Source organism: Panthera uncia (genome assembly GCF_023721935.1).
Source record: "Panthera uncia isolate 11264 chromosome A1 unlocalized genomic scaffold, Puncia_PCG_1.0 HiC_scaffold_16, whole genome shotgun sequence".
Taxonomy (NCBI): domain Eukaryota; kingdom Metazoa; phylum Chordata; class Mammalia; order Carnivora; family Felidae; genus Panthera; species Panthera uncia.
In genome coordinates, this window is record NW_026057576.1 from 34,435,241 (window position 1) to 34,461,948 (window position 26,708).

At 36.6% G+C, this 26,708-nt stretch overlaps 1 protein-coding gene across 4 annotated transcripts in view; it reads right to left on the minus strand.

Annotated features, from left to right (window-relative positions):
* Positions 1-26,708, minus strand: part of DIAPH3 (diaphanous related formin 3) — a 522,043-nt gene that overhangs the window by 203,828 nt on the left and 291,507 nt on the right. For all 4 annotated transcript variants that reach the window (XR_007461112.1, XM_049647035.1, XM_049647034.1 and 1 more), the window contains 2 exons: positions 9,311-9,431; positions 1,411-1,579 (listed from right to left, as the gene is read on the minus strand). Coding sequence is in view for 3 of the 4 variants with exons in the window: in XM_049647035.1 (XP_049502992.1) it covers positions 1,411-1,579; positions 9,311-9,431 (290 nt within the window). In the remaining variant the exon portion in view is untranslated. The remainder of the gene's footprint in view (positions 1-1,410; positions 1,580-9,310; positions 9,432-26,708) is intronic.

Below are 26,708 nucleotides of genomic sequence, written 5' to 3' on the forward strand. Positions count from 1 at the left end.
TTTGTAGCAATGTGCATGGAAATGGAGAGTGTAATACTAAGTGAAATAAGTCATACAGAGAAAGATACCATATGTTTTCACTTTCATGTGGATCCTGAGAAACTTAACAGAAGACCATGGGGGAGGGGAAGGGAAAAAAAAAAAAGAGAGGGAGAGAGCCAAACCATAAGAGACTCTTAAAAACTGAGAACTGAGGGTTGATGGGGGGTGGGATGGAGGGAGGGCGGGTAATGGGTACTGAGGAGGGCACCTGTTGGGATGAGCACTGGGTGTTGTATGGAAACCAATTTGAGAATAAATTTCATATTAAAAAAAATAAATACTGAGGTTTAAAAAAATTTTTTTAATGTTTATTTTTGAGAGAGAAAGACAGAGCCTGAGCAGGGGACGGGCAGAGAGAGAGGGAGACACAGAATATGAAGCAGGCTCCAGGCTCTGAGTTCTCAGCATAGGGCCCGATGCAGGGCTCAAACTCATGAACCATGAGATCAGGACCTGAGCCAAAGTCAGACGTTTAACCGACTGAGCCACCCAGGTGCTCCTGAAATACTGAGTTTTTATTAAAAGACTATCTCATCTTAACAAAGTCCAATAACTTCAGCAATAAAGTTTTCCTTAGAGTAAAAAGAACAACTTCTTTAAGCTTAAGACTTTTCTTTTTTCCTTACCCTTCGAAACTTTTTAATCCCCACAAACATTTGCTGAAATAGAGAAATGACTTACCCATCTATTAAGAATAACATAATTTTTTGTTGCAGAATTGTATCACCATTTTCCCCAGGGAGGCAACAATGCTTTCTCACTTTAATATGTGTGTGGTTTTTTTTCCTCATCTAATCAGCTAATACTTTTCAAAAGATCTTTTTAATGCCTAAATGAAAGGATTCCACATCAAAGACCTGACCTCCCTATTAAAGTATCTAAAGGAAACCCTAGGAATCTAAAATCCATTCAAAGGCAAATCACAGGTAGCTTATTGTACAATGCATTAAGAAAAGAAAAGGAAAATAAGAAGCTTCATAAGAGCTTCAGGGAATTTGGTAAAATTACACCACAAAATACAAATTGATCTCAAGTATAAAGAAACAAATTCATAGCCAAAAACGTATTACAAAAGTGCTCTGTAATCAGCCAGGAGGGGAGTCTTTATGAGAAACTTCAGAATTTGTCATATTTTCAATCAAAATTTCTGATTACAGCTTAACGTTGGGAAGGCCAAAAAGAGAACAAACCACATATTTTTCAATAGATTTAAAATCTGAAATTTTTAAAGCTAACTTTCAACATGGGGAAATGTAGGTTTTATTACCGACAGCAATACTGGAATAAAGTAACGAAATGAAAGTAAAAACTGATGAGATATATAGACACAAATACTTTCTTAAAAAAAAATTAAACATTTTAACATACCATGAATGTGGTTCTGAAGTTATTCAAGTCATTAAAAAAGTCTTCCACAGACACCTTCTTCACATCAATGACGTAGTATCCCATCACACTCTGGTATAACGTTTCCATGTTTTCGTGTAACTTTAAAAGTTTCCCGTATTGTTCTTTTGCACTGATAACAAAGCTGTATCTTAGAGTTAAGGGATTCTGAAATTTACAAAGTAATGTTTTAGGAAAAAAAAAAATACCCTGTGAATCCAATGTTTGAATTATTTTAGTCACTATTACACATCTCCGAAATGCCAAAATTACCTCTAACAGGTCACTGTTCTCAAAACTCAATCTATCCTGTACGACAGTAAAATCTTAACACCAATCTCTAATTAACTCCGGCCAAATTATCAGAAAAGTTAAATATTTTTTTTTTTTATATTTCTTTTTGACAATTGAGTCCATGGAAATTATACTTCCAGTGTATGTATGTACGTTACTCACATCATTCAATATGATTTAAATTATAGCTCAGTGTCTGATATTGAGTAATTTCAATGATATTGAAATCAACCACATGGGTGCTGAACACAGCAGTTAAACTGGATGCCCGATGTCAATTTCCAGCTCCCGCACTTGGTGGTTGCCTGTGGGCACATGCCTTAATCTCTCTGGGCTAGGACTTCCTCATCTGTAAAATGGGAATAAGAATATCATCCATTTCACAGGGCTGCTGTGAGGATTAAACAAGTTAATAATTCAAAATTCTTAGAAAAATGAATAGCATTTTGTAGTACATGTAAATCCCTTTTATTTTTATTGCTTTTTGGGTTATATATGTGGTTCTAAAGTCCATCAAAAAATAAATTAAGAGTTACATTAAAAACTTCAAATATTAGGGGCGCCTGGGTGGCTCGGTCGGTTGAGCATCCGACTTCGGCTCAGGTCATGATCTCACGGTCCGTGGGTTCGAGCCCCGTGTCGGGCTCTGTGCTGACAGCTCAGAGCCTGAAGCCTGTTTCAGATTCTCTGTCTCCCTCTCTCTGTGACCCTCCCCCGTTCATGCTCTGTCTCTCTCTGTCTCAAAAATAAATAAACGTTAAAAAAATTAAAAAAAAAAAAACAACTTCAAATATTACAGAACTTCATGTTTTAAATTCTCCTTTGGAAAACTGGGAAGTGATTTATTTTATGCATTGCATCATCTAAAATTATGATCTGGCACATACACATACAGAAATATTCTCTTCTCATTTATGACAACACAGTTCAAAACACACTGATTTTCAGAAGACTAACAGTGTGAATGTTGCAGTGGCATTAGAAAACATTTTCTAAACAAACCATAGAATTTCCTTTGTGGTGTGACAAATTGCTAATGCAGTTAGATATACCATACTTCATTCTGAAAAGATGACTCTGTTAGAGCATCATTCATAATCGTCTATGGCTCCTTTAAACTGGGACATTTAAAGAAATGGAATATACAGAATTAAGCTTATCCAAGCCATTTTATTGTCTCTGACTAATGCAAAAAAATAAAGATGTTAGTATATTTTTAAATTTTTAACTATTTGTTTAGTTATCTGTTTTTGGGGGGAGAGGCAGAGAGAGGGAGAGAAAAAAATCCCAACCAGGCTCTGCACTGTCTGCACAGAGCCTGATGCAGGGCTTGATCCCACAAAGTGTGGGATCATGAGCTGAGCCAAAATCAAGAGTCGGACACTCAACCAACTGAGCCACCCAGGTGCCCCAGTATACATATATTTTTTTAAAGTCAGTAATAAGAATAACTAGATTCGTACCAAGAAAAGAAAACCAAAAAAGGAATTTTTATAACCAAAAAAAAAAAAAAAAAAAAAAAAAGATTTTCCACAATTTCGAAAGATAACGGTTCCTCTGGTCAGAGTATTCCCCAATGGAAGATAAAATAAGGAAACTGATCTCGGCCTTTCATTTTGAGAAAGGAAGACTGAGAAAGAAAGAGGCAGCATTGCTGTTAGATGGGTGGTGAAATCCAGGGGGGCATGGAAAATTTCTAATAATTAGAGCCCAACCTCCCCAAAAAAAGGCATTCCAGTCCATCACGGCTCACTTGTAGCCATGTCTGGGGTCAGTCCACAGATTACTTACTGCCCTTCTATGCTGGTTATTTCTCCCTCTCTGCACCCCCCAGACTATGCCCTGCTTACTTTTATATTTAGCATTTTAGGGGAAAAAAAGAGTATACTAAATACAGGAGTCTGGATTCTAATGAAAGGGTTGATACTTTTTTTAAATAACCTTAAGAAAATCTATAGACCTTTCTGTAGTCCAGTTTATATTCATCTGAGTAGCAAAATGCCTCCTTATATTTTCTAGAATCTAGATCATAATAGCAGCAGTGGCTGATGAATTTATATGTAGTATCATTTTTTAATGCTTGCATAAACAAAAGATTTTCTGTAATTACTCAAATCACAAAATCACAGGAAATTATAATACAGTCACACTTGACAGATTTCCATACACTTTGTCTTATGAAATATCCATATTCATGAAATATTATAAAGCAAATGTATGTAAATTAAAAAATCACGTTTGAAACACATTCAGAAACTAATATTAAATGGACCATATGGTGATTCATTTGTAATGTGAAATAATCAGTCCTTCATTTATATAGTAAGGTCAGAAATCAACATTGGTTTATCTATTCAATCTATAAACTTTCACCTAAAATTATTTATGTCCCAGAGACAGACTATCTCCATATGGATTATTTATACATCCTTAACTCTTGTCTAAAAGAGAAACTGTTTTCTGCCTTTGCTCGCCCAAACCTATCATTCAAAGGTTCCTTCAATTATTCCTCTTCCACAAAGCCTTATTTTCTAATCTCTACAGTAAGAAGTTCGTTCCACTGAACACATAGCATTTGCAATCCATTGTACTCAGCTGGAACGGACGGGAGTTTTCCCTTCTAGACCAATTCCTTGATAGCACTTTGCTCTTGCCACATTTCTAGAGGATGGCCACCTTGGACTGTCAGCCCCTTCTGCGGATGCTGTGTTCCACCTTCTCAGTACTTGTCTGCCACTACATTCGTGTCAATTACTCATCTCCCCCTAGAGAGTCATCAAATTTCCATCAGTGGGAAGGTAACAGCCTTTCTCAAAAGTGTGATGAAAGCCACAGAACTTCTATTCAAAAAAGTCCATCTCTATGCATTCACACACATACAATTTGGATGTAATGCTAAGAGTTAACAGAGTCCCTGAAAAGTAGTTTTGTTGGACAACATGTTAAGTAGGCTACGTTAGTGGGCGTTTCTAATTGTATGGTCCTAAAGCTACTCCTTGTCTTTCCCCTCACTGACTGCATAGTAAGGCTTTGCATTTTAATAAGAGGCACTTCACAAATATGAGTAATTTTATCCTGACACCTGCGAATACTCCCTTTCTCAAGAATCAGTTTGGTAAACAGGTTAAAACAAAGCTGTAAGTATTACCCAGTAACACTTTTTAAGATTTTCAAGTAGTAATCACAAGTTCATGAAACATCAGAAATAATATTAATACTATATTCTTAATAAAAGTACTACAATTCTATGTAAACATAAAAAAGATGTGATGGGAAAGAAAACCAAGAGTCAAAACCATGGAGATGACATGGTCTTGTTCTGACAGCTAGAGAGCTTTATAAGTTAATTTTCTTATCGTTGTTATCTAGAAAACAATTTGCTCCCAAGGGAAATGCAATGGAGCTTTGAATAACTGGAATTACCCACGAGAACGGTAAAATTGTGATTGAACAGAAACAATTTTGGAAATAGTCAAATTAATTCTCACTTTAAAATGATTGTCTGATAGGATAGAATAAATGATGACATTGATGAGGCACTCTACATCCCTATTGATGGGCTAGTCTCTCATTATGAGATGGTGAAACCACCCAGCACAACTACGTACTACATTTATTCTTACATCCTGCCCTCGTTATTGTGCTTCCCCCAACAAGGATATCTATTACTTCCATTAACACATCTTACAAGGACCAGCTCCAAACAGTCCTACATGCCTGATACCTTTTATAGATCTTCTTAAGTACTCGGGATCCAGCCAGGCAGCCAACCAGCTAGTCAGTAAGTATTCCCTAAGCTCCACTGCATCCCACTTTTCTGGGCAAGAGAGGAAACACTGGTTAACGAGGGAGGCAAAATCCCTGCTTTCATGAAACATACATTCGGGAGTGTAGTGACAGAATAAAGAAGTAAATGAATGAGATGTTCAGATAGTGATAAGTATGATCATGAAGATAAAGGTCTGTGATATTAGACAGGGAAGTCCTGGCTAAGGGGACATCGCCTCAGACAGGGAGTCATCACTGTGAAAGGAGCTGTGAGCACCAAGCTGTGCAGCACCCTCTATAAGTGCAATAAGACCTCAGGGAAGGAAAAGATCATCGTCACTTTGGATGAGGACCAGGATATTTTAACCTGAGTTTTACAAGTCCCTTCAGAACGAGTTAAACGGAAGACAAGGAAGGAAGAAAGAGAGAAGAGAGAGAAGAGTAAGTCAACAGAAAAATCTGCCATGACAAACCACCCAATTACCCAAACTCCCACTCTTGCAAATAGACAGGTGTTACATGAGTTTACATTTCCCAGATCCCGTTCCTCTATTTTACTCTCTAACCACTGTTCAATTAAATAAAAATGTACTGAATTCCTTTACCTAAAAATGCTGTGTCTTATGCAGCATGGAATACAGATAAAAGACCTAAGCCCTTCAAGGAACTTATTAGGACAGTTTCGCCTCTACATAATACTTTCAAAAGCACCTAAAGCATTGATATATACTAGAACAACAAAAAAGAAAGTGTGAAAATTGAGTAGGACTGCAATGAACAAATTTAAAGACTATAACATGGGAAAAGGCAAGGAAACTGCAACATAAGTGGTAAAAAGTAAAAAAAAAAAAATGAATGTCTGGCAAAACAATTTTTTTCTAAGAAACTCAGGAGGTGGGGTAGGAAGAGAAGAAAAGGTAAATAAATCCTTGTGCAGGGAGAACTTCAAGGGCAATGCTCTAGGATCTATTTGTTATTTTCCTTGACATATGAAATATTCCAGAATCTAAAGGTGAAAAGAAATGAACAGGTACTGCATGACACAAATCCTAGCATTTTCCGGATTTTCTCACATATAAGAGCTTAGTAAGTATGTGTACTTCACATGTAATAGTTTGCATATAACAATATTGGTGATCCTGCCTCAAATTCCTGTCACACATTTTTCAAGCAAATATTTACAGTGGAAATGGTTAACTCCAGTTGTATTTCTGACCCAAGTTTAGCAATTGTAAGGAAATATAAATATTACAAAAAGGGCAATGTGATATATATGAAATAACTGTACATGCATTTTAAAGGATATGCTAAATTCATATTTTTATACTCAGTATATGAAAGTAAAGAGAGTGCACTAAAAAAATAAAATTACAATATACTATAATTGAATGCTAACAGGGAAATTTCACATAACAAAATTATATCATTATAATTTAAAACAATTCAATTAACAGATTATTTAAGCTACTAAATCATGACTGTTTAAATATCTACTTGCATAAATGCATCCCTAACAACTTAGATAATACACATATTCTTTTAGAATTGGTTGGCGAACCCAACAATTTGACATGTTTCAACTAATAAGCACAAAAACTTAAAACATAAACAAAGTTAGAGTGTTAATAGCCCAAACTTCAGTTAAATACATTTTTATTCATTGTGCATTTTAGTTTCTGAATCCTTTCATTTTGTAAGATCTGATTAAGAAGCTCACAATTTGCCACTTTAATAAGATCTATATAAATCCATTTAATATTCAAAATGTGACTTGTTGTCAGTCCTAATTAAAGTAAACAAAGCTTTGCAATGAATGAATTTAATTACTTCGAAACTAGTATGTCTAACCAAGATGAAAAGCAAACCAGTGCAATCTAATCTCAGCAAAGAATATTTATGATTATAAGCTTTGTCAATAGCAAAGTGCACCAACTGTTCGTATATCTGACTTCCAAGAGATACATGAATGCTAATCAGTTCATTAGAGGCTTCTAGGTTGTGATATTTAGCGACAGGATGTAGTAGCTTTCTTGTCCATGGAGTATAATTGTACTCAGAATGAAAAATTGTTTCCAACAAAGCATCATCCTTCCTGTTTCTGATTTCCTGCTGGTTGCTTTTTATGAGCTGCATACCTTTCCAGAAGCCGACATCATTCAGCTTCTTGTGTCATATGAATACAAGTATGGATAGGTCCTGAGATCCTCTGCTGAGCAGGATTCTACCACCTTCCCTCTAAGCTCAGGAATTTATCTTAGTTTATAGGTTCTAGAAACCGGAGCCTCATAATTAGTATGCTCAAAGTGTATTACCAGAAACTGTATGCAGGCAAACCCTTTGCTAAAATGCATTCTCTCTATAGGGAACAATAAAAGTACTTCAATTAACAGTGCTTAATGATTAAAATAAACTGTCACATATGAATATTTTAACATGATAAAATGATGGAGGGAAAAAAGGCTAAGAATGATGAAACTAATGTAACTCTGCAATAAAAAATTTGTTTTAAAAAGCATACTTTGCCAAATGAGAAGGTGCTGCAAGAGTATTTTTTGATGGGTAAATACAGATTTCACCTTTGGTTTAAAAAAAAAAAACAACCCTTCTCAAATGTAGCGATAATGGCACACTGCCTAATAAAAGAAGAAACTGGATGAGTAGGAAAGATATGAAAGGAAACAAACACATTAGCCTGAATTGATTGTTGCTGGAGTGCATTTTTATGATATTTCCCAAAAGAGACAGTGAACAAAGCTAAAATTGAACTAATTCACAATTAAACTGAAAGCATATACAATAAAATCTATGACAAACCAAATAATAATTTTGTGATTTGCTAAATCTCAGGGGAGAAGGCACAGAAAGAGGAAAAGCAGTTATTTTATTTCAACTATCTCAGTTTAAAATATGAGGAGTGTCTATTTATAAGAGCTCATTGGAAGTGGGTTATCCTTTCATATAAAATTCTGAGGTCCATATGGGATTTTAATAATGCATTGTAGTAATACTTTATTATAACACAAAAGATATCAGTCTCTAATCTCATAGAATGGTTTGCAAAGCAACTCAACATTCATTTCAGGAAATTAAAAAAAAAAGTTTATTACTTCAATTACTCATTAGAGAATAAGCCACAAAGTTAGTGAAACCAAAGATAATCGAATTCAAAAGAAACCTTTAAATTAAGCAGGACACAAGTCTCATTTATGTATATACATAATACACACATACACACGCACATATGTATATGCACATACACTGATACTAATTTGTGTTTGGAGAAGACCTGCATGAGTAGTGATCATGGCAAATTCCATTTTGATTTTGGAACTATGCAGTATTTCTAAATATCTTTAATATTAAAGTTTCTGGAATGAGATCATTCTTTATACCAACCCATGAAATTAAGCTGACAAGTCATACCAGTTTATAAAATCTGCATATCTTTCCTGAAACATTTCAAAAGTATCTAAATCACATCCCGATATTAGATATCAAACTTCCTCAAACTGAGTTTTCATGTCCTTTCAATTTCTCATGAACATCACAATGAAACAGGGCAAATGGAAGGGAAAAGAGGAGAGAAAATGTCCAAATGGATACAAAGTGAAACAAAAAAAAAGAATAGAAAGCAAAGTACATTTCTGTATCATTCATGATAGGCAAACACATTGATAAATTTCCCTGCAAGAAGGCAAAGGCTAAAACTGTTATCTGGCACTGTAGGATAAGCACTGGTTATGCAAATATACCTACATCATTAAATAAATTGTAACTCTAGTTGACTAGTGAGTTATTTAGATATCAGAAGGATATGGACATCTTTGTCAGAAACTTATCATGCAAGTCCTCAGGAGGGGGAAAGGTTTCCAAATCTTTCTCAAGCTGTTGAAGCTGCCTTCCCATCTGCTTCAAATTCTTTTCCAGCGTTTCTACAGAGACTAAAAGAGAGTATATTAAATGACTTGAAAGGACAAAATTATAATATATAAAAGGTAAAACACTCTAGGAACAAAATATTTGTGAAAAACCTTCCGATAATAAAGAAAGAAAATTCACTATACTAGAGGTAAACTAAATTTCACTTTTTAAAAAGCTTTTGATATTTAAAGCAAATATAAAGGAAATTTCATATTTTTTTTTAAAAAGAAGATGGAATTTAGGAAATGCTCACATGAACAAACTACATTTAATAAGTAAGTTTTGTTGAAAATTAGAGCCCTTGACCTCAACAAACACTACAAAAGAATCCATCTATTCAGAAAAAGAGGCAAAGAAAGACTTTTAAACATAAACCAATTTCAATGCAGTTTTCACATTTTTCAAAATCATGATCTCTTGAGAGGAAACAATCAGTGCATGGAAAAGACAGGGACAAGGATGCTCTATTGCCCAAGCTCATCTACAATAGGAATGAAAAGGTATCAGAAGCTACTTGAGCAACGCATGGAACAAATATCACATCTTCTTTATTGGTACCCTGAGCACAATCTGTGTTTATTATCTAATGACAATCTCTCTTCTTCGACTTAAAGTTGTTCTCACTGTGCACATGAAGGAACTAACGGTAGATCAGGGACCAAGGCACTATCAAAATGTATTGGTCGCCCAGTAAGACGTTTAAGAATCATTACCTGAAATCTTTTTTTTTAAGTTTGTTTATTTTTGAGAGAAAGAGAGACAGAGTACGACCAGGGGAGGGGCAGAGACAGAGGGAGACACAGAATCCGAAGCAGGCTCCAGGCTCTGAGCTGTCAGCACAGAGCCCAACGCGGGACTCAAACTCACCAACAGTGAGATCATGACCTGAGCCAAAGTCAGACCCTTAACTGACTGAGCCACCCAGGCACCCCCAGCATTACCTAAAATCTATGCATAATTTTAGATGACATCAAGAATTAACAATATATAAAGATATAGCGACCCAAACCAAATGTTTGGGTTCAGATGAATTTTGGTTAAAACTTCCTTTTACTTCCCATCAGTGTGAAGTATATGAAATGATGCTTAAAAATACATATAATAATTCTAGGCATACAGCCATTTTTAGGCTTCCAATTAATCCTGAGGAATGGATATAAGTCAGGTTTCACCTGTAAGAATGGGCATATCTTTGAAAGTAACCTGAATGCCCAACAAATGGGACTGAGTTAAAAAATATTTATAAATCTCTATATACAAATATACATATAAATAAATATATATGGTTATAGTCTTAGTTCCATAAAGTGGAATGGAAGGGAAGCATGAAAAATCATATTGCGTAAGAATATGGAGTTTTGTTTTTTAAACTAGCTGTATATAAAATAACATTTGTTATTCTATTCATAGCTTTTAATATAATATTCTAATATTCTGTTATATTAATAGCTGTTAATAAAACCTTAACGTATTTTGTTGCAAAATCAATTAGCGGGCTAATTTTCCGACACAATGTTTTCAGTGAATGAATTCTTCAGAGAGCCACATGTAATGTTTGTGCCCAAAGAGCAGCAATATGTTAACCTTTGGCTCCCACTGTAGTGAAGCCATTGTGAAGTTATACTGACGCATATTTTCTCATTAGTTTTTTGCCACTCATGTTTCCCCTCTCTGTCAGTCTTAAATATAAGACAATAACGCACAAGAGTACATAAAATATTTCTGTCATGACAGCACTTAGTGTATTAATTAATTCTTTCTATTTAACTCAAATACCCAAATCTTTGCTGTACATTACTCATGATGGTAACACATGATTCCTAGGCTATGCTCTTTTAATTTTATGTCTGTTTGTCAATTATTCACAACCAAGACATCCCTTTAATTAGGCCTAGGGTGTTTCATTTACTCTTCTCATTTCCAATTTTTTTTTTTTTTTTTTTTGCTTCTTTCAAAGTTCTCTATCTGAACTACAAGAAGAGATTCCTTTTGCTTTCCTAGTCTATTTGATCTCTCTTCTAACATTTCATTAGCATTTCCCCTATCACTTCTCAAGAAATCTTACAGGTGGTTCAGTCATTTTTATACATCCTTAAGCTGTGAAACTTCTCATTAAATAAATACAAATTCAAAAACACATAAATCATTTTGAGTAAATATGTGCTCAGAACAGTTTATAAACTGTATAATCACTTTGCGCTATAAATCAGATTTTAAAAAAAAGCATATTAGCAGCATAATATTAGTAGTCATAGTCCTAATGTGGTAGGACAGTAGCAATGGCTAAAATTTATTAAGTGTTCTGAGGTCCTTTCTGAAGTGTTTTCCATTGATTTTTAAAATCCTCACCAGATAATCATGAAATAGATATTGTTATTATCCCATTTTACAGATCACATTTTATAGATGACTAAATCAGAGTTGAGGAAAAGTCAAACAATTAAAAGTAGTGAGGTGACAATTTGAACTAAGGCAATTAAATTCTAGACTTGATTTTTAACTGTTTTGCTATACAGAAAATACTTTATTTTTACAACTACTACCTGTCAGTAACTACGTTTAAGTACACGGATGTAGTTTTCACATAATGACTTTCTTATATTCTCGCCTAGTACAATTACATATGGCCAAGCCCAGGGGAATAGATGTTAAGTATTCTGGGCGGATGGCTGTATGACAGATAGATATGCTACCATATTTTTTAAATGAACATTTAATTTTTTTTTTTTCCAACGTTTTTATTTATTTTTGGGACAGAGAGAGACAGAGCATGAACGGGGGAGGGGCAGAGAGAGAGGGAGACACAGAATCGGAAACAGGCTCCAGGCTCCGAGCCATCAGCCCAGAGCCTGACGCGGGGCTCGAACTCACGGACCGCGAGATCGTGACCTGGCTGAAGTCGGACGCTTAACCGACTGCGCCACCCAGGCGCCTAAATGAACATTTAAATTTAATGTGTTAACACACCATTGAACAAAACCACGTACTTAAAATACTATGTTTTACTCCACTAATCCAATTTATTATACATACACATATTTGGGAAATACCTAGAGAAAGGACAAGTAAGTCTAAGCTTCCAATGTAACAAAAAGCACAAGGCAAACATTGGGAGGGGACACAGATTATTTTTTTTTTTTTCCCTTGACAACTAATCCATCATTCTGTCAATCTCAGATTCTGACACCAATTGGGTAATCTTCCACTTCAATTCTGACACTAACTACCTAGAGTTAATGCGGACCCCCACAGGCTTAAGGACTCAGCTCCAGGAGACTGCCCTCACTTCAGAAGACCATCACAAGTCCTAGGGACCACCCATCACCCACGCTTCCGACTAACTAGCTATAGATTCAGGGGTTCCCGTGCCCCCCTTCCTGCTTATTTTCCATAATTTGATGTTTTACAGAATTCAAAGTACCAAACCTGCTATTACAGTTTTATTGTAAAGGACGCAATTCAGGAAGAGCCAAAGGGAAGATGAACACAAAGAACGGGGGTGGAGGGTAGTACAGAGTCTGCATGGTTTCTATGGGCATACCCCAGCACATCAATCTGTTTCCAAAACAGAAGCTTCCCCTCAGCCTCACTGCTTCAGAGTTCTTACTGAAGCTTTGTTACACAGGCATGATTGATCAAATCGTTGGCCATCAGTGACTCAAGTCTATCTCTAGTCCCTTTCCCCTCCCTGGAGGTCACAGGGTAGACTGACAATTCTAACCCTGTAATCACAGACTTGTCGCCTCTGGTGACCAGTGCCCCATCCTGAAGCTGTCTAGGGTCCTCCCCCCCACATCTACCCGAGTCATCTCATTAGCATACAAAATAGGCTCTTATCACTTAAGAAATTCCAACGATTTCAGGTGCTCTATACCAGGAATCTGGAAAATGACCAAACACATATTTTTAAATATACCATATGGATATATAGAAGTGCATGTCTGGAGAGAAGGCAGAACTCCAGTACCTGTGAGGAAGTATAAAAAAAAACAAAAAAAACAAAAACAAAAAAAAGTACATTTTGATTCATGAGCTGTGTTGCTCCCAGCTGTCTAACAGCCTGGGCCGCCCTCCGAAAAGCCATCCCAATGAGTGATGAGCACTTCCCAGTGGGAGGAGAAAAAGGCTCAAGAAAGAAGCCTGTGAGCCTTTTCCAACTGTCTGTTAGCCAGCGGGTCAGCAACTGTATTCTATCATTGTGATGTGGAGTTGTTCCTCACTGGCTCAACTTCCACATCGGTGAAAGGGGAAGAAGCCTATCTTCTATTTTTACTTCATGGGTATCTCATAAAAGATCAAATTGTATAACATATGATGAGGAATTTTTTTAAGAGAGTGCACTGTGCTGTCTCATTCTTAGAACTCAATAAGAAATGAAGAGCTTAAAGGCTAACATTAGTAATACTAGAATCAAAAAGTAAAGATAATCATCACCATCAGCGTCACCATTAGGCCAGAACAGTGTTGTGAAAGTCAGGCTAAAAAGAAAAGTTGCTAATTTCAAGAATACAATATTCAGAGAGTTTGGGCATATTCAAACTTTTAATGCTGATGTCATAAAGAGCAAGTCAGCGGTCTTAAGAAATGTTTCTTGCAGCTCCTCTCCAGATGGAAAGCCATTATTTATGCTTTATTAGCAGTCTCTGGTTACATTATTTGTACATTATGGCTAAGAGGATTTAAGTATAAGTGACCAACTTTCACCGGTTTTTAAATAAGGACCAAAGTACACTTGCAAGAGAAAAAGATGTGAGCAAATCCTAGGCTTAAAAAAAACAAACAACAACAACAAAAAAACCATAATGTCTGGGCCATCCGATGGGTAAAACTAAAGAATATGTAAGAATTTCTTTCGTGTCTTTCTTTTTCAGCAATTCTATTTCCACAGATAATTCCTTTACACATCCTCAAACATAATTTTAACCACACTGCTCCTAAGTGTCAAGTTTTTTTGAGGTCAGTGACTATATTTTTATATTAGAAATCCCAGCTACAGTGGCGTTTAATTGTACACCCTCAAAAAAGTGTTAATTTACTGGTGTCTCTGTGTGTGACCTGTATATGAATTTTATCTTTCAACACTGTCACATTCCTTGACCAAGAAATTAATCTTATTTTTTTTTATTCCTTTCCATTATTTGGAAGTAAAAACAAAAAACGCAGCCATCATCAGAGTGGACTAGATTATTTTAAGGGCAATTTCCACTTTTGCATTTCACTCTATTAATATTCAATCAGATGGGATGTCTGAGTCACCTCAGATGTCATGTGCATCTGCCCCCAGGGCAACTGCCCATCTGTAATCTCCACACCCCAGTGGGTGGCAGAACCATGAATTCTGTTTCCTGTAGAGACCTGCTAGTCTTTACCCTTCCCTCTCCTGTAACCTCAGATCCAATCATGACCTCGCTGGCATTTTATTTAGCACATAGTATTTAACTTCTTGCTTGCTTGAGCACCATTCAAGTCTTCACTCTTCTCGGATCTCTGGTCTCCTTTTTTTCTTCAGTGCCTTTCCCACACTGTATGTAGGAGTTTCCAGACAAACACTAATGTAAAGATGTCCTTCCTCTGCTTAAAACCAGCCAGTAAACTGCTTTCGTGACAACATCTGAGCTCCACCCACAACCTGGATTTCCTCTATTTCACGTTCCGCTACATTTTACTCTGAGAACAACATCCTGCTTCTAGTTTCCCTCCCCCATCCCTCTACATCCACCCTGTTAGGTACTGATGCTGAAAAGAACAGACTATTTGCCTTGTCACCTCAATCACTCCTACTCATACATAATAACAAGAGTCAAAAACTCTAGCTAGTCCCCTAGTGAGATGCCCTCCCCACCCATCATACCTGGTAATTATATTTATCCTTGCAATTACTACACTCCATTACTTTTATCTTTGTGTGTGCCGTCCTCTCCCAAATGACTAGGAATTCCTTGAGGGAAGATACCGTATTTTACTCGTCTTTGTATCTTCAGGTACATAATGTATTGCAGACACTCAAATATTTGCGGAAGGAATGGATTTTGGATTTAGCTTTAACCTCTTCAGGTTAATAGAGTAAACACCTAAAACCTTAAAATCCAACACACATATTGGTCTTCAAGTGCCTCGTCATTATGGTAATTATCCATTAGAGATGTTAACCATAAAAGTTAAGTCACAACTATAAATATTTAAGTTTAAAGGAATCATGAATATAAGCATTCTGCAATGCAACGGCCTCCATGATTTGCTAAGACTTCAAGTAAGAGTGTAGGAATTACATACATTTAAATAATCTTTGTAATTAAATAAAAATCCTCTGTGAATAACTCCTGGAGATGCTGGTTATTATTTCATAACAAGCTTACTAAGAAATGTCACATTCATTCTTACATCTCATGATACATTCTGGGGAAACTGATTTCTTTAAAGAACGCTTAAACAACTTATTAGCATAAAACAATTCAAACATTCAACCTAAATTAACCTTCCCTTGCTCACAAACACGGCTGTTTTATGAGGGCCACAAACTAGGGGTTAAAGCAATTCCAGGCTCCCAAACAAATAACGGTGTTTTTTAAAAACCGTACGAATATTTTATAAACGTGAGTTAAAATAAAAACCAAACAGTAACTTAAATGGGCAAGATGGACAAAAACCTCAGCAGCATTTTAAAAAGCTCAACATTCGGTAGGCCTGTAACAAAATCTAAGTTCTAGAATATCATTATGAAACCCATTATCATTTTGAAAAAGGCTAAAACTGAAGTAAGAGGACAGAAAAGTACAAACTCAACGTGAATCGCAGCTTGATTCATGATAGGCAAAGGTAAACCGAAAGAAGCAGTGGGAACCGAGTGACCAGTCACCCTCCCCAAGCGCTGGCCTTCCACTGTGCAGCTCATCTTCTGTCTCATTGTTCTGATTGTGAATGGGACCCCTTATAATAAATTGCCCCGACTTGCATTCCTTAACTTACTATATTATATGCAATGAGAGTTTTGTGGTTATTATTATTCTTTTTCAACATCACACTGCAAGAGAACAGCCTATGTTTGTATGGAACCTGGAAAGAGGTAAGAGAGAAGAAAAGTCCTATTTGTAAGGATGAACGTAGCCAATCAAAGAGCTCCCTTGGATCAGTTCGGCTGAATGGTCCTCCCCCCACACCCCTCCTTACTCTCCCTCCTCCTCCTCAACCCCCAACTCTGAGGGATAGAAGCAGCCTTGTCCTCTACAACCATGAAGAGAGTGTTAAAGGTAAATCAGCTCTTTAGAAAACAGTATTAGTGAGACCAACCTATTTAATAGATCACTAATACCTATAAAAATTTGAAAATTCAAGAAAATTCACGATGTTCAAGAACATGGTAAATATTATACAAAAAAGGTCCATCATAGAGATGTTTGTAACAATATTCAAAGCATTCCCTCATGATAATGGTTTTGTGTGCCTGTGTATGGGAGGGGAGAGGCTACCACTTTTACTGTGTCCTCATGGCAAATATGAAGGATAGGTCGGATCATGTGTGAATTCTAAGACAAATTTTCACATATGACTAGGAGAGACCATGTAATCTCACACGTCCTGGACTGCTTATCTCTAGACATGAAAAATTTCATTTTTCTCCCACACATCTATCTTCCACCCGAGCTCCAACTGCCTATTGAACATCTTTCCTTGATATTTAGTAGGCATCTTAAACTCACACTTTCAAATCGGAACTTGTCTTCCTCCTTGAATCCGCTTCTACATCTCAGTATGTGATTGGTGTTGTGACTCCTCTTTCTGTCATACCCAACACACCCAACCTTGGACAAAGTCTTGTTGGTTCTACCTTCAAAGTCTGAATACTTCCCACCACAGTTGCTACCTCCTCCTTCTGGTCCCAGCCAACATGCTTTCTCCCCTGGATGATTATTACAGCATCTGAGTGGTTTCACTGCTCCTGCATTGTTCTGTATTTTTTCCCTGAGCACAGAAGCCAAAGCAAGCCTTTGAAAATACAAGTCAGATGCCACCCTGCTGCTCAAAACCTTTCTAATGGCTCCCTATCTCAGAGTAAAGTCAAAATCCATCTAATGATGAATCATGTCCTATAGAATCTGTTACTTTTCTGGCCTTACCTTCTTTTATGCCTTGCTTCCTCACACGTCCCTTACATTTTTTTTCACAAAGGCCACCTTCTCTATGGGGCCTTCTCTGACCACTCAACTTTAATTGTGGGAGAAACGAAACAAAACCCTACCCTGGAATTCTAGAACTAACCATCTAACAAAATATACATGGACTTCTTCATTTGGCACATGTTCTGGAAAATGGAAACTTCAAGAGAGCAGAGACTTCTTCTGTGCTCATGGCCCTATCCAGAATCCCAAACTGTGTCTGGACAGAAGAGGCACTCGATAAATGGCTCTTCAAATAATGAATGAATCAATCTTATTTAAGCCACTGCTTCATTTCTTCCCTCTCAAAATCAAGTCTGATCTTTTCCAACACAAGTGCTTAGCACACTGTCTGCTACACAGGGAGAATTCAACAAAATTTTTGGAAAGATTCCTTTCCTTCTAGGGTCAAAATATATCCACAACTACTAATGAGCACTAGTACTTTTTCCCTTTAAATATGTAGCTTGAGGGGCGGCACCTGGGTGGCACAGTCGGTTAAGTGTCCGACTCCAGATTTTTGGCTCCATACTGGGCGTGGAGCTTGCTGGAGATTCTCTCTCTCCTTCTGCCCTATCCCCCTGCTTGCTCGCTCTCTCTCTCTCAAAAAAAATAAAATAAATAAAATAAAATAAAAATTAGTTTGACAGACACCTGCTCAGAAACTGTCCTAACAGTGATAAACATATTCACATGAAAAAAGAGTCTCGTTGCTGATCAATTTTCAATCTATACTAGAAGATAACCTCTTCTGAGGGGAGAAGGGAAGGTTATCCAGAATACATTTTCTTTAGGTTTTTCTATGAATACAAATATCTTTTTCGATGTTTCTAGCAACTTCTATCATTTATCCTGCTACTTCATGTTTCATATGGAAATGGAAAACATTCCCAAGTACTAATTCCTTAGTAATTCTGGGCCGGTAAATTTGTTTTTTAAACAACATGCCGACACCTCCAGAAAAAAGTAAGTCCAAGTCAAAGAGGTGCTGGACCCTAGCTATTTTTTACAGGCTTTTAATAGTAGAAGCCCTCTTTCAAAAGAAATCTTATTATCGAAGTTCAAAAGAGGAAATAAAAATAGTGACTCAGGCTGAGGCAGAAGAAGGAAAATAAAACTCATTTCCCAAATTCCATTTCTCTATGCTAGTATGTTCAACTAGCAAAATTGCATTGTGTTGTGCATGTATGATTTGTGCAGTTTCCCACATCTATATCATTCTTTAGGTTTTAGAAAAGTAAATAATATTTTAGAAAAGTAAATAATATTTTCAATAACATAAATCTATGCAATTATTAGCTTTGTATTCTAAAGCTTGCATAAGTTTCAGGCAAGACACAGTTGGGATCTGTTCAAATAATGATTCAGAATACATGTTAAAATTATGTAATTATATGACTCAGAGAGACATTTTTATCTGCATCATTAGTGACAGAATAGGCAGATGTGTGTCAACAAGAAATTATCATTGAAAAATAACAGCTAAAACTATAGCAAATATAGAGAATATTTATATTGTCCTTACATGATGCTATTCAAGCTTTGTAAGTATTTATACATGTTCACGTATAACCTCACAGCAAACCTCTGAATTAGGTACAAGTATTATCCCCATTTTATAGGTAAGAACACTGAGTCCCAGTGGGGATAAGTAACTCGTCCAAGGTTATAGCTCCAGGAATGGGCAGACGTGGGGTTTGAACACCAGGTGTCTAACCTCAGAGTCTGTGACTGTAACAAAAGCTTCTCCCATAATACAATGCCTCTATAATCTAATTGGAATCACATTTTTATTTTGCCTACTGAAATTATTTATTGGAGTTATTGTAACTCTCACTATTTGTTAATAAAAATTCCTTATATTCAGAGGCATATTATAAATTTCAGTTTTAACTGCTGTAGTATTTGCATGTGATGATGAAAGGGAAGGGTATCTCACAAGCTCATCAACAACAGCCCTTAAACACCAAAACATTTCACAACATAATGACAAACTCTTTCCATATATATGTCTATCTGTGTAACTGCACTTCACCATTTTACGATACTCAGAGATGATGGTGCTGTATCAGGGCAGCTATGGGAGTGAGGACAAGGACGACTATAGGGAGTTGAATAGTATTCCTCCCACCCCCCAAATTCATGGCCATGTAGCACTTAAGCATGTGACTTATTTGGAAATAGGATCTTTGCACAGGAAATCAGTTAAGGATCTCAAGATGAAATCACCCTGGATTTAGAGTGACCCTTAAATCAAATGACTGGGGTCTTTTTTTTTTTTTTTTTTATGTTTATTTATATTTGGGAGAGAGAGAAAGAGAGAGCACAAGCAGGGGAGGACAAAGAGAGAGAGGAAACAATCCAAAGCAGGCTCCTGGCTCTGAGCTGTCAGCTCAGAGCCTGATGCAGGGCTCGCACTCACGGACCGTGAGATCATGACCTGAGCCAAAGTCGGATGCTTAACCGACTGTGCCACCCAGGTGCCCCTACTGCTGTCTTTACAAAGAAAGGTGAGAGACACAGAGGAGAAGACAAGATGAAAATGGAAGCAAGCTTGCTGGCAGCCACCAGAAGTTAAGAGAGGCCTTAGAGGGCTCCTCGCTGAAAGCCTTCAGAAGGAATCAATAGTACCAACACCTTGATTTCAGACTTCTGTATTCCTGAATAGTGAAAGAATAAATGAATATATTTCTGCTGTTTAAAGGAACTTAATATGTGGTAACTGGTTTATGGCAGCCCTATGAAGCTAATACAACTATTATGTCAAGACTTTACAAGCTGCATATAGCCTGGTTTCTGGGGAGTGGTTGGCAATTTCACCTGCAGCATCTGAGCAACCCCAGGCCTCTTCACCCAGTTGGCTACACGTCAACCGTGTGAGCAGTGACATTCAGCAGATGGCCGGAAGTGAGTTTATTGCATCCACTGCTTAGGTTTCTTCATTGTGCACAGATTTGTTTTGTTAAGCTATCCTTCAACATGCTCTCATTCTGAAATTTTCTTTCATCCACCTTGTTTATAATTTTCCACTTCATGTTGCAAAACTGAGGTGCAGTAAATACTGCTTCGCCGTCAGCAGTCTGAGAGCTCTAAGACCTTGGTTGTCACTGTTGATCCTGTCTTGTTACTTGATGTCCTGTTACTTGATGTTAGATATGGCTCATAGGTGACACTGATAGAACTGTTCGAGTAGCTATTTCAAATCTGTAGCTGGCCAAAAATCTGCAAACACTGTAAACTGTTAGTTTCTTGAAAAGATTAATGCTGTATTGATGCCACTTTCAGTCTGCTAACCTCCAAAAAGATATAGAGGTCTTCCTGATGTGTTTTTCTTCTTCATCATCATCTATCAGCCCAAGCAGCAGCCGATTCAGGAAATGTTCTCAGCTCAGTATCTCAAAAAGCAATCTTGAGCTGGAAGTACAGTTCCTCCATGCCTCGTGTTCCTCAATGTCAGTCTAAAGAATCCTTAATCCTTCTAGGGACTTTGGCCATGGTCTCTCTGCATTCCATTATGCTGCTTTTCAAAATAGTTTATATTTGCACAGAGAAACAGTGCAATACAACCTTACACGCAAGTCTCCAGTTGAAACTTTTGACGCCAACTCTATACAGACAATCCCTGGAAATAAACTGGAACAATTTAAATAAAATGCTATTATTCATCAGACAACTTGGACCTTGTGGCCCTTTTCCCAGTAGACTGTGCTCACAGTATACTATGTATGTTTTTCGTAAATCCTGTATTTACCTTGTGAATGGCCCAGTTATATTTCATCCTACCTTTTTATGTTAAAAGTGTTAATCTGAATATAAAATTGCACAAATACTGCCCTTTTAGGACATATATGCAAACCTGTATGTGACTTACATTTTGAAAATAAATTTGTCTTTTATTATGTTTGGCTTGTAATGATATTAAAATTATTTTACAATTCCTAAGTATACTTATTAGATGGGTACAGATCGTCAAATTAGATCATGGAGACCTAGCTACATAGCAGTCATAAAGTAGCTTCCCAGATATAACTTGTCATTTTACCATCTATCTGCAGAGTCCTGCTACACAGGTAGGAGACCCCAAATGTTTTCACTATTTCTATAGGATGATGCAAAAAAAGGCACAACCATCCATCCACACTTCCCTTTCAGAAAAGGGTCAACAGAGAACTTAGAGTGTTACTAGCCTTTATTGGCTACTTGCTTATAATAAAATTACAACTACTCAAGTAGCAAAACAGGGGTAGGTGGTAAAGAAATATACACAGGGATACAGTGAGTAAAAACATTCTAATATACCAGTGTAAAACGCATTCTAAAATAAAATCTAGGAGATGCCATTGATCTAACCCTGAAATTAAATGTGAACATTCATGAATATATTTATTTAGATTGCCTCAATATTTCCTCATATATGTACTAATCTGTGTCATGTCTATTCAAAAAAGGAATTGAGGCATACTTGCAATTATGTAAAATCATGTGATAACTCATGGTTTGCACAAAAGGCTTTGATATCCCTAAATTGATTGCTAGTGAACATCTAACACAGCAGGTCTATGACTGTTTAAGTGATCTGATAAAGTAAAAAATCATTCTGTATAGGCTACTCTATTCTATAGCCAAAAACCCTCAGCAAGAAAAATGTCTTAAGTTATTCTATTAGTTTTCTAGGGCCACATCACAAATGCCACACACTGGGTGGCTTAAACAACAGAAACTTATTTTCGTATAGTTCTTCAGCCCAAGACCAAGGTGTCAGTAATCTGTTTTTTTCTGAAGCCTCTCTTCTTGGCTTGCAGATAGATGGCTATCTTCCTGCTGTCTCCTCACATGGTCTTGGGTGCATGCGAATTCCCATTGTCTATCTGTCCAAATGTCCTCCTCTTATAAGGACACAAGTTAGATTGGATTAGGGCTGACCCTACGAGCCTCAATTTACTCATCACCTCTTTAAACCCACATTGAATCACATTTGGAGGTACTAAGGATTAGGGCTTCCACATATGGAGACAGAATTCAGTTCCTAGTAGAATATATTTTTGTGCTCCTTATCGACAATTCAATTAAAGCAATACCCTAACATGGCTGTCTTCTCTAAATTGTTTTATTATAAATGTCCCCCCCACCATGTTCTTTCAAATTATTTCACTGTATTGACAGAAATGCACACAAATGTGTATTTTCAGAAAACTCTAATATCCTACAATTGGTTTGTAATACCAACTGAATTATTTATCTCACAAAATTATGAGGTTGTAACCTATGACTTCCATGACAGAATGGTTCCAACAAACACAATGCTATTTATGTTATTAAGTCTGTCGCACAATGAATATTTTTATGTATTTACAGTACACATGTAATGTGTAAAATGTGATTGAATTCATAATTAATCCTGAATATTCAAAATATATACCAAACTAATAAATTTAATTGGCACTTTTAGAAGTCTATAGTACAAGGAGGTCAATGGGAGCCTTCGAAAATGCTTTCTACTTATTATAGCAGATGAATTTGAAATTCCAAACACTAGGCATTTCCAGGTGGCTGCCACCTGGAAATGAAGTGTTCTAAGTGTTCACAGTAGGTGAATAAAAGATAAACATTTGGTATTTAGTAAGCCATTTATCATAAAATGCTGGAAAGTCACAAGGCTTTGGAATTGGAGATGTATTTGATGAGACAAATATTTGGGTCAGGGCAAGGAGTTACTAGCTAAAAATCAAACAGTCTTAAAAGCAGAGAAGTCAATAAAATGAAGAGGACAAAAATCAAATACAAGACATCAAAGAATGCTCCTGAAAGCTAAACACATGGAAATGGAAAAAAGTGAAAAACATTAGAAGTGGGCCATCATTAAATCCACTCTGACAATTCACTGAAGGCTGCCCTTTCTCTAGAAGCTAATTCCATCTCCAAAAGCTCCAGCAACAGTCTCCAGGCTGGACTCCTAGTTCTTAAATAAGGTCTAAGATTTTTCTGGAAAACGTACGTATTTATGCATAAGGAAAGAGTAGAGCACGCTGAAACTTAGGGGAGGCTCCCAGGAACGACCAGGAAAAAGCACCAGAGGGAAGGTGACATTTACTCTAAGTTACTCGATAAAGGAGAGAGCTAGGCAACATTGTAGGCCACAGCTGCCACTTTCCACAAATTTAACTTAAAATCCACCACACGGCTTTCAGTTGGCATGCTGAAGGCTGAAGAGAGGCAAGGTGAATGAGAAAAAGGAAATCAAAAGAAAAGGTACTAAAAGGGATTTTCTCAAGTAAATAACATTTGGGGAGAAGAAGTTAAGGCTGTAGGAATTAAGAGCCATATTTTATGCGTAGCGGGGCTCAGTATTAGGCTTATAACAATGGCAATACTTAGAAGTTGCATCGAACAGGAGGTGGAAGTGAAGGGTACTGAGAATCCAAGAGGAACCCGTGGAACAGGAGCCAGGTGCCAATGAGGGAGCCTGGGTTCCACCAAGACACAGACGCTAAACCTTGGGCCAGCAGCAAGTGCACCGTTTCTGACACTGAGCAATCATACAACACAGGCTTATCAAATGAATAAGTGAGTTACAGACTGGACTTAGATGGCATTTCTAGAATTTAGACTACCTAGGGAAGAAGACAGATATATGGCAGAGTTATGAGAACCCTAAAAGAGACAGGGCTGAACAAGGTGACACTATAAACTTACCTTGGTTTTACCTTAAAACACTCCCCCAACCCACAGAGTTTTGGCATATTTTCTACTCATTAATAAAATACCATTCCAATTTAATAATGAAGCAGGTTATTGTGAAACAATCAATATAACCTTCACAGATTAGAGTCCATTAAACTTCAACTGTTTAGATAAGAGACAATGTATTCAGTCTTAAAAGTCCAGGAGGGGGAAAAAAAAAAGAAATATTGCAATGGTATATAGAAATACAATAATAACCCAAAATATTTTCAGCGAAATACAACAGAAAAGCTGTAAGCCATTATCTCTTAGAAAAGAAGCAGCCCTAATGAAGTAGATTTTTGAAAATTGTCATACGGGTAAGCTCATTAGTTGCAATGAAAGATCCCCCTGCTGATCCACGAGGACTTAATGGCCAGGATTTGTTATGTCTCAAAAACAAAGGTACTTTTTAATTCATGTGATAGCTCACTGAGGAGACTTCAAATATGGAAACTTTTAAATGATGATATATAATATAAAATCACTGAAATTTTCCAAAGCAAATGTAGACTCATTTCATCCAAAACTCATGTTCATTCCTATAAATTCTCATTCATTAATAGAATAACCACACAAAGAAATCATGCTCAGCAATCACCTATACTATATAATATCTACATCCATATCTATATCTGTATCTATATATATCTATCTCAGTGATGGTTTTTCTATTTCAAACATCAAGTTGGCTGCTCCCAGTGAAATGCATTCACACTGTCTGCTGACCTACACACATATGCACGCCTCCGCTCTAACAGATGGAAATGAGAAGCATGCAAGGCTCTAGAATGCCCCCACAGAAACACCAAAAAAGAAAACAAACAAAAGAATCTAATTACCAAGTTACAACTCTGTAAGCCCTTACCAAATTTAAATAGTTTTCAAAAGCAAAATATTAAAATATTTATAGAGAATTTCAAGTACAATCAAATGAGTCAAAATAGATAAATGCCATTTTAAAAACTTAATTTAGAGCAAAACTGGTAGAAAATAAACTCTGTCCTAAAAAGTACATCTGAAACAGAAGTATGTTCCAACTTACTGTTCAGTTTTAGAACCAGGAGGAAAGATGGAGAAGTGGTCAGACATGCAAACTGTTATTATCAGAACATGCTTGCATGGATTTAATTCTTGCCAAAGACCTAACGTTGATATAATGTATCAACTACTCAGCTTTCTTTTCTTCAGAAAAAGAACTTTCTCTATACTTCAAGGCATTATGCATAACTTTTTCATCTATTTCTCTTTAACTTATCATGCTTACCATTCATCAAGAACATCCACTTTCAATTCTCTTTCAGCCTGTTTACTTACATTTTATTCCAAAATTTCAGAAATCTCATTTTAGAGAAATTACCTTCTTGAATTAATAAATCAACCACTTAGAGTTATTTTTAATATTTTTTTCCTCTGTGCCCTGTTGCCCTATCTCATTGTTTTATATGAGAAAATAATTTGATTATTTTCCCTTCTTAAATTCCATTTAAATGCATGCATATATACTTGGTCATTATCTTCTTACACCAAGGACATTCTAAGGTAGCACAAAGGCAAAGTAAGTAATTTCAGTATTGTTATATTCACATGCAAGATCAAAAAATAAAGTGAAAAGTTTATTTTGGGTCTTAAAAATCCAGACTAATTATTTCTAACCCCCTCCCACCCTCAAAAAGCTTGCATGAGATAGATACTTTAAAGAAACCTACATCTCAGGAAACTATTTAAAGGGAGTAGAAAATGATAAAAGTGATTTTTGTTTGTTTGTTTGTTTGTTTAAGAAGAAGTATTACTAAAATATAGGGGAAAAACAAGTATCCTTAAGTTGACAAATTCCAATTTTAAGAAGGGAATAAAATGATTACAAAAATAGTCTGACGTTTCTAATGACCAGGACTCAACACAGTGAGAATAACGATATCCCATCACTTCAAATGAGTTGTCTTCCAAAAAAGGATGTACGTATAGGTATGTATTCATACAAATGTGTATTCATAAACTGGTTGTTGAAGCATGTAAAATGTTTTCCACAAAATCAATGATATATAAATAAAAACTAGATTCTTTAAGTGATCAAAAAATCGCATTCAAATCATATTATAACCAACTATTAATACCAGGTCCTATCCTCTCATGACCCTTTGCAACCTGATCTAAGTCCAGTAAGGACCAGAAGCAGGTTAGCTATCTGGGTATTACAAAGGACTGCATGGAATTGTCTCTGCTAGGACAAAGTATGCAGTCTGTCCCTTCAACGTGGATAGAGATAGATTTAGAACTTAGGCTAACTGGGGCCACTGATTACTGGGGCTTGGCCCAGACACACAATTGTCCCCAAGTGAATGACACTGAATCAAGGAAGCATCTTACCAGTAACAGTGGTGGCGGGGGGGGGGGGGGGGGGGGGGGGGGGGGGGGGGGGGG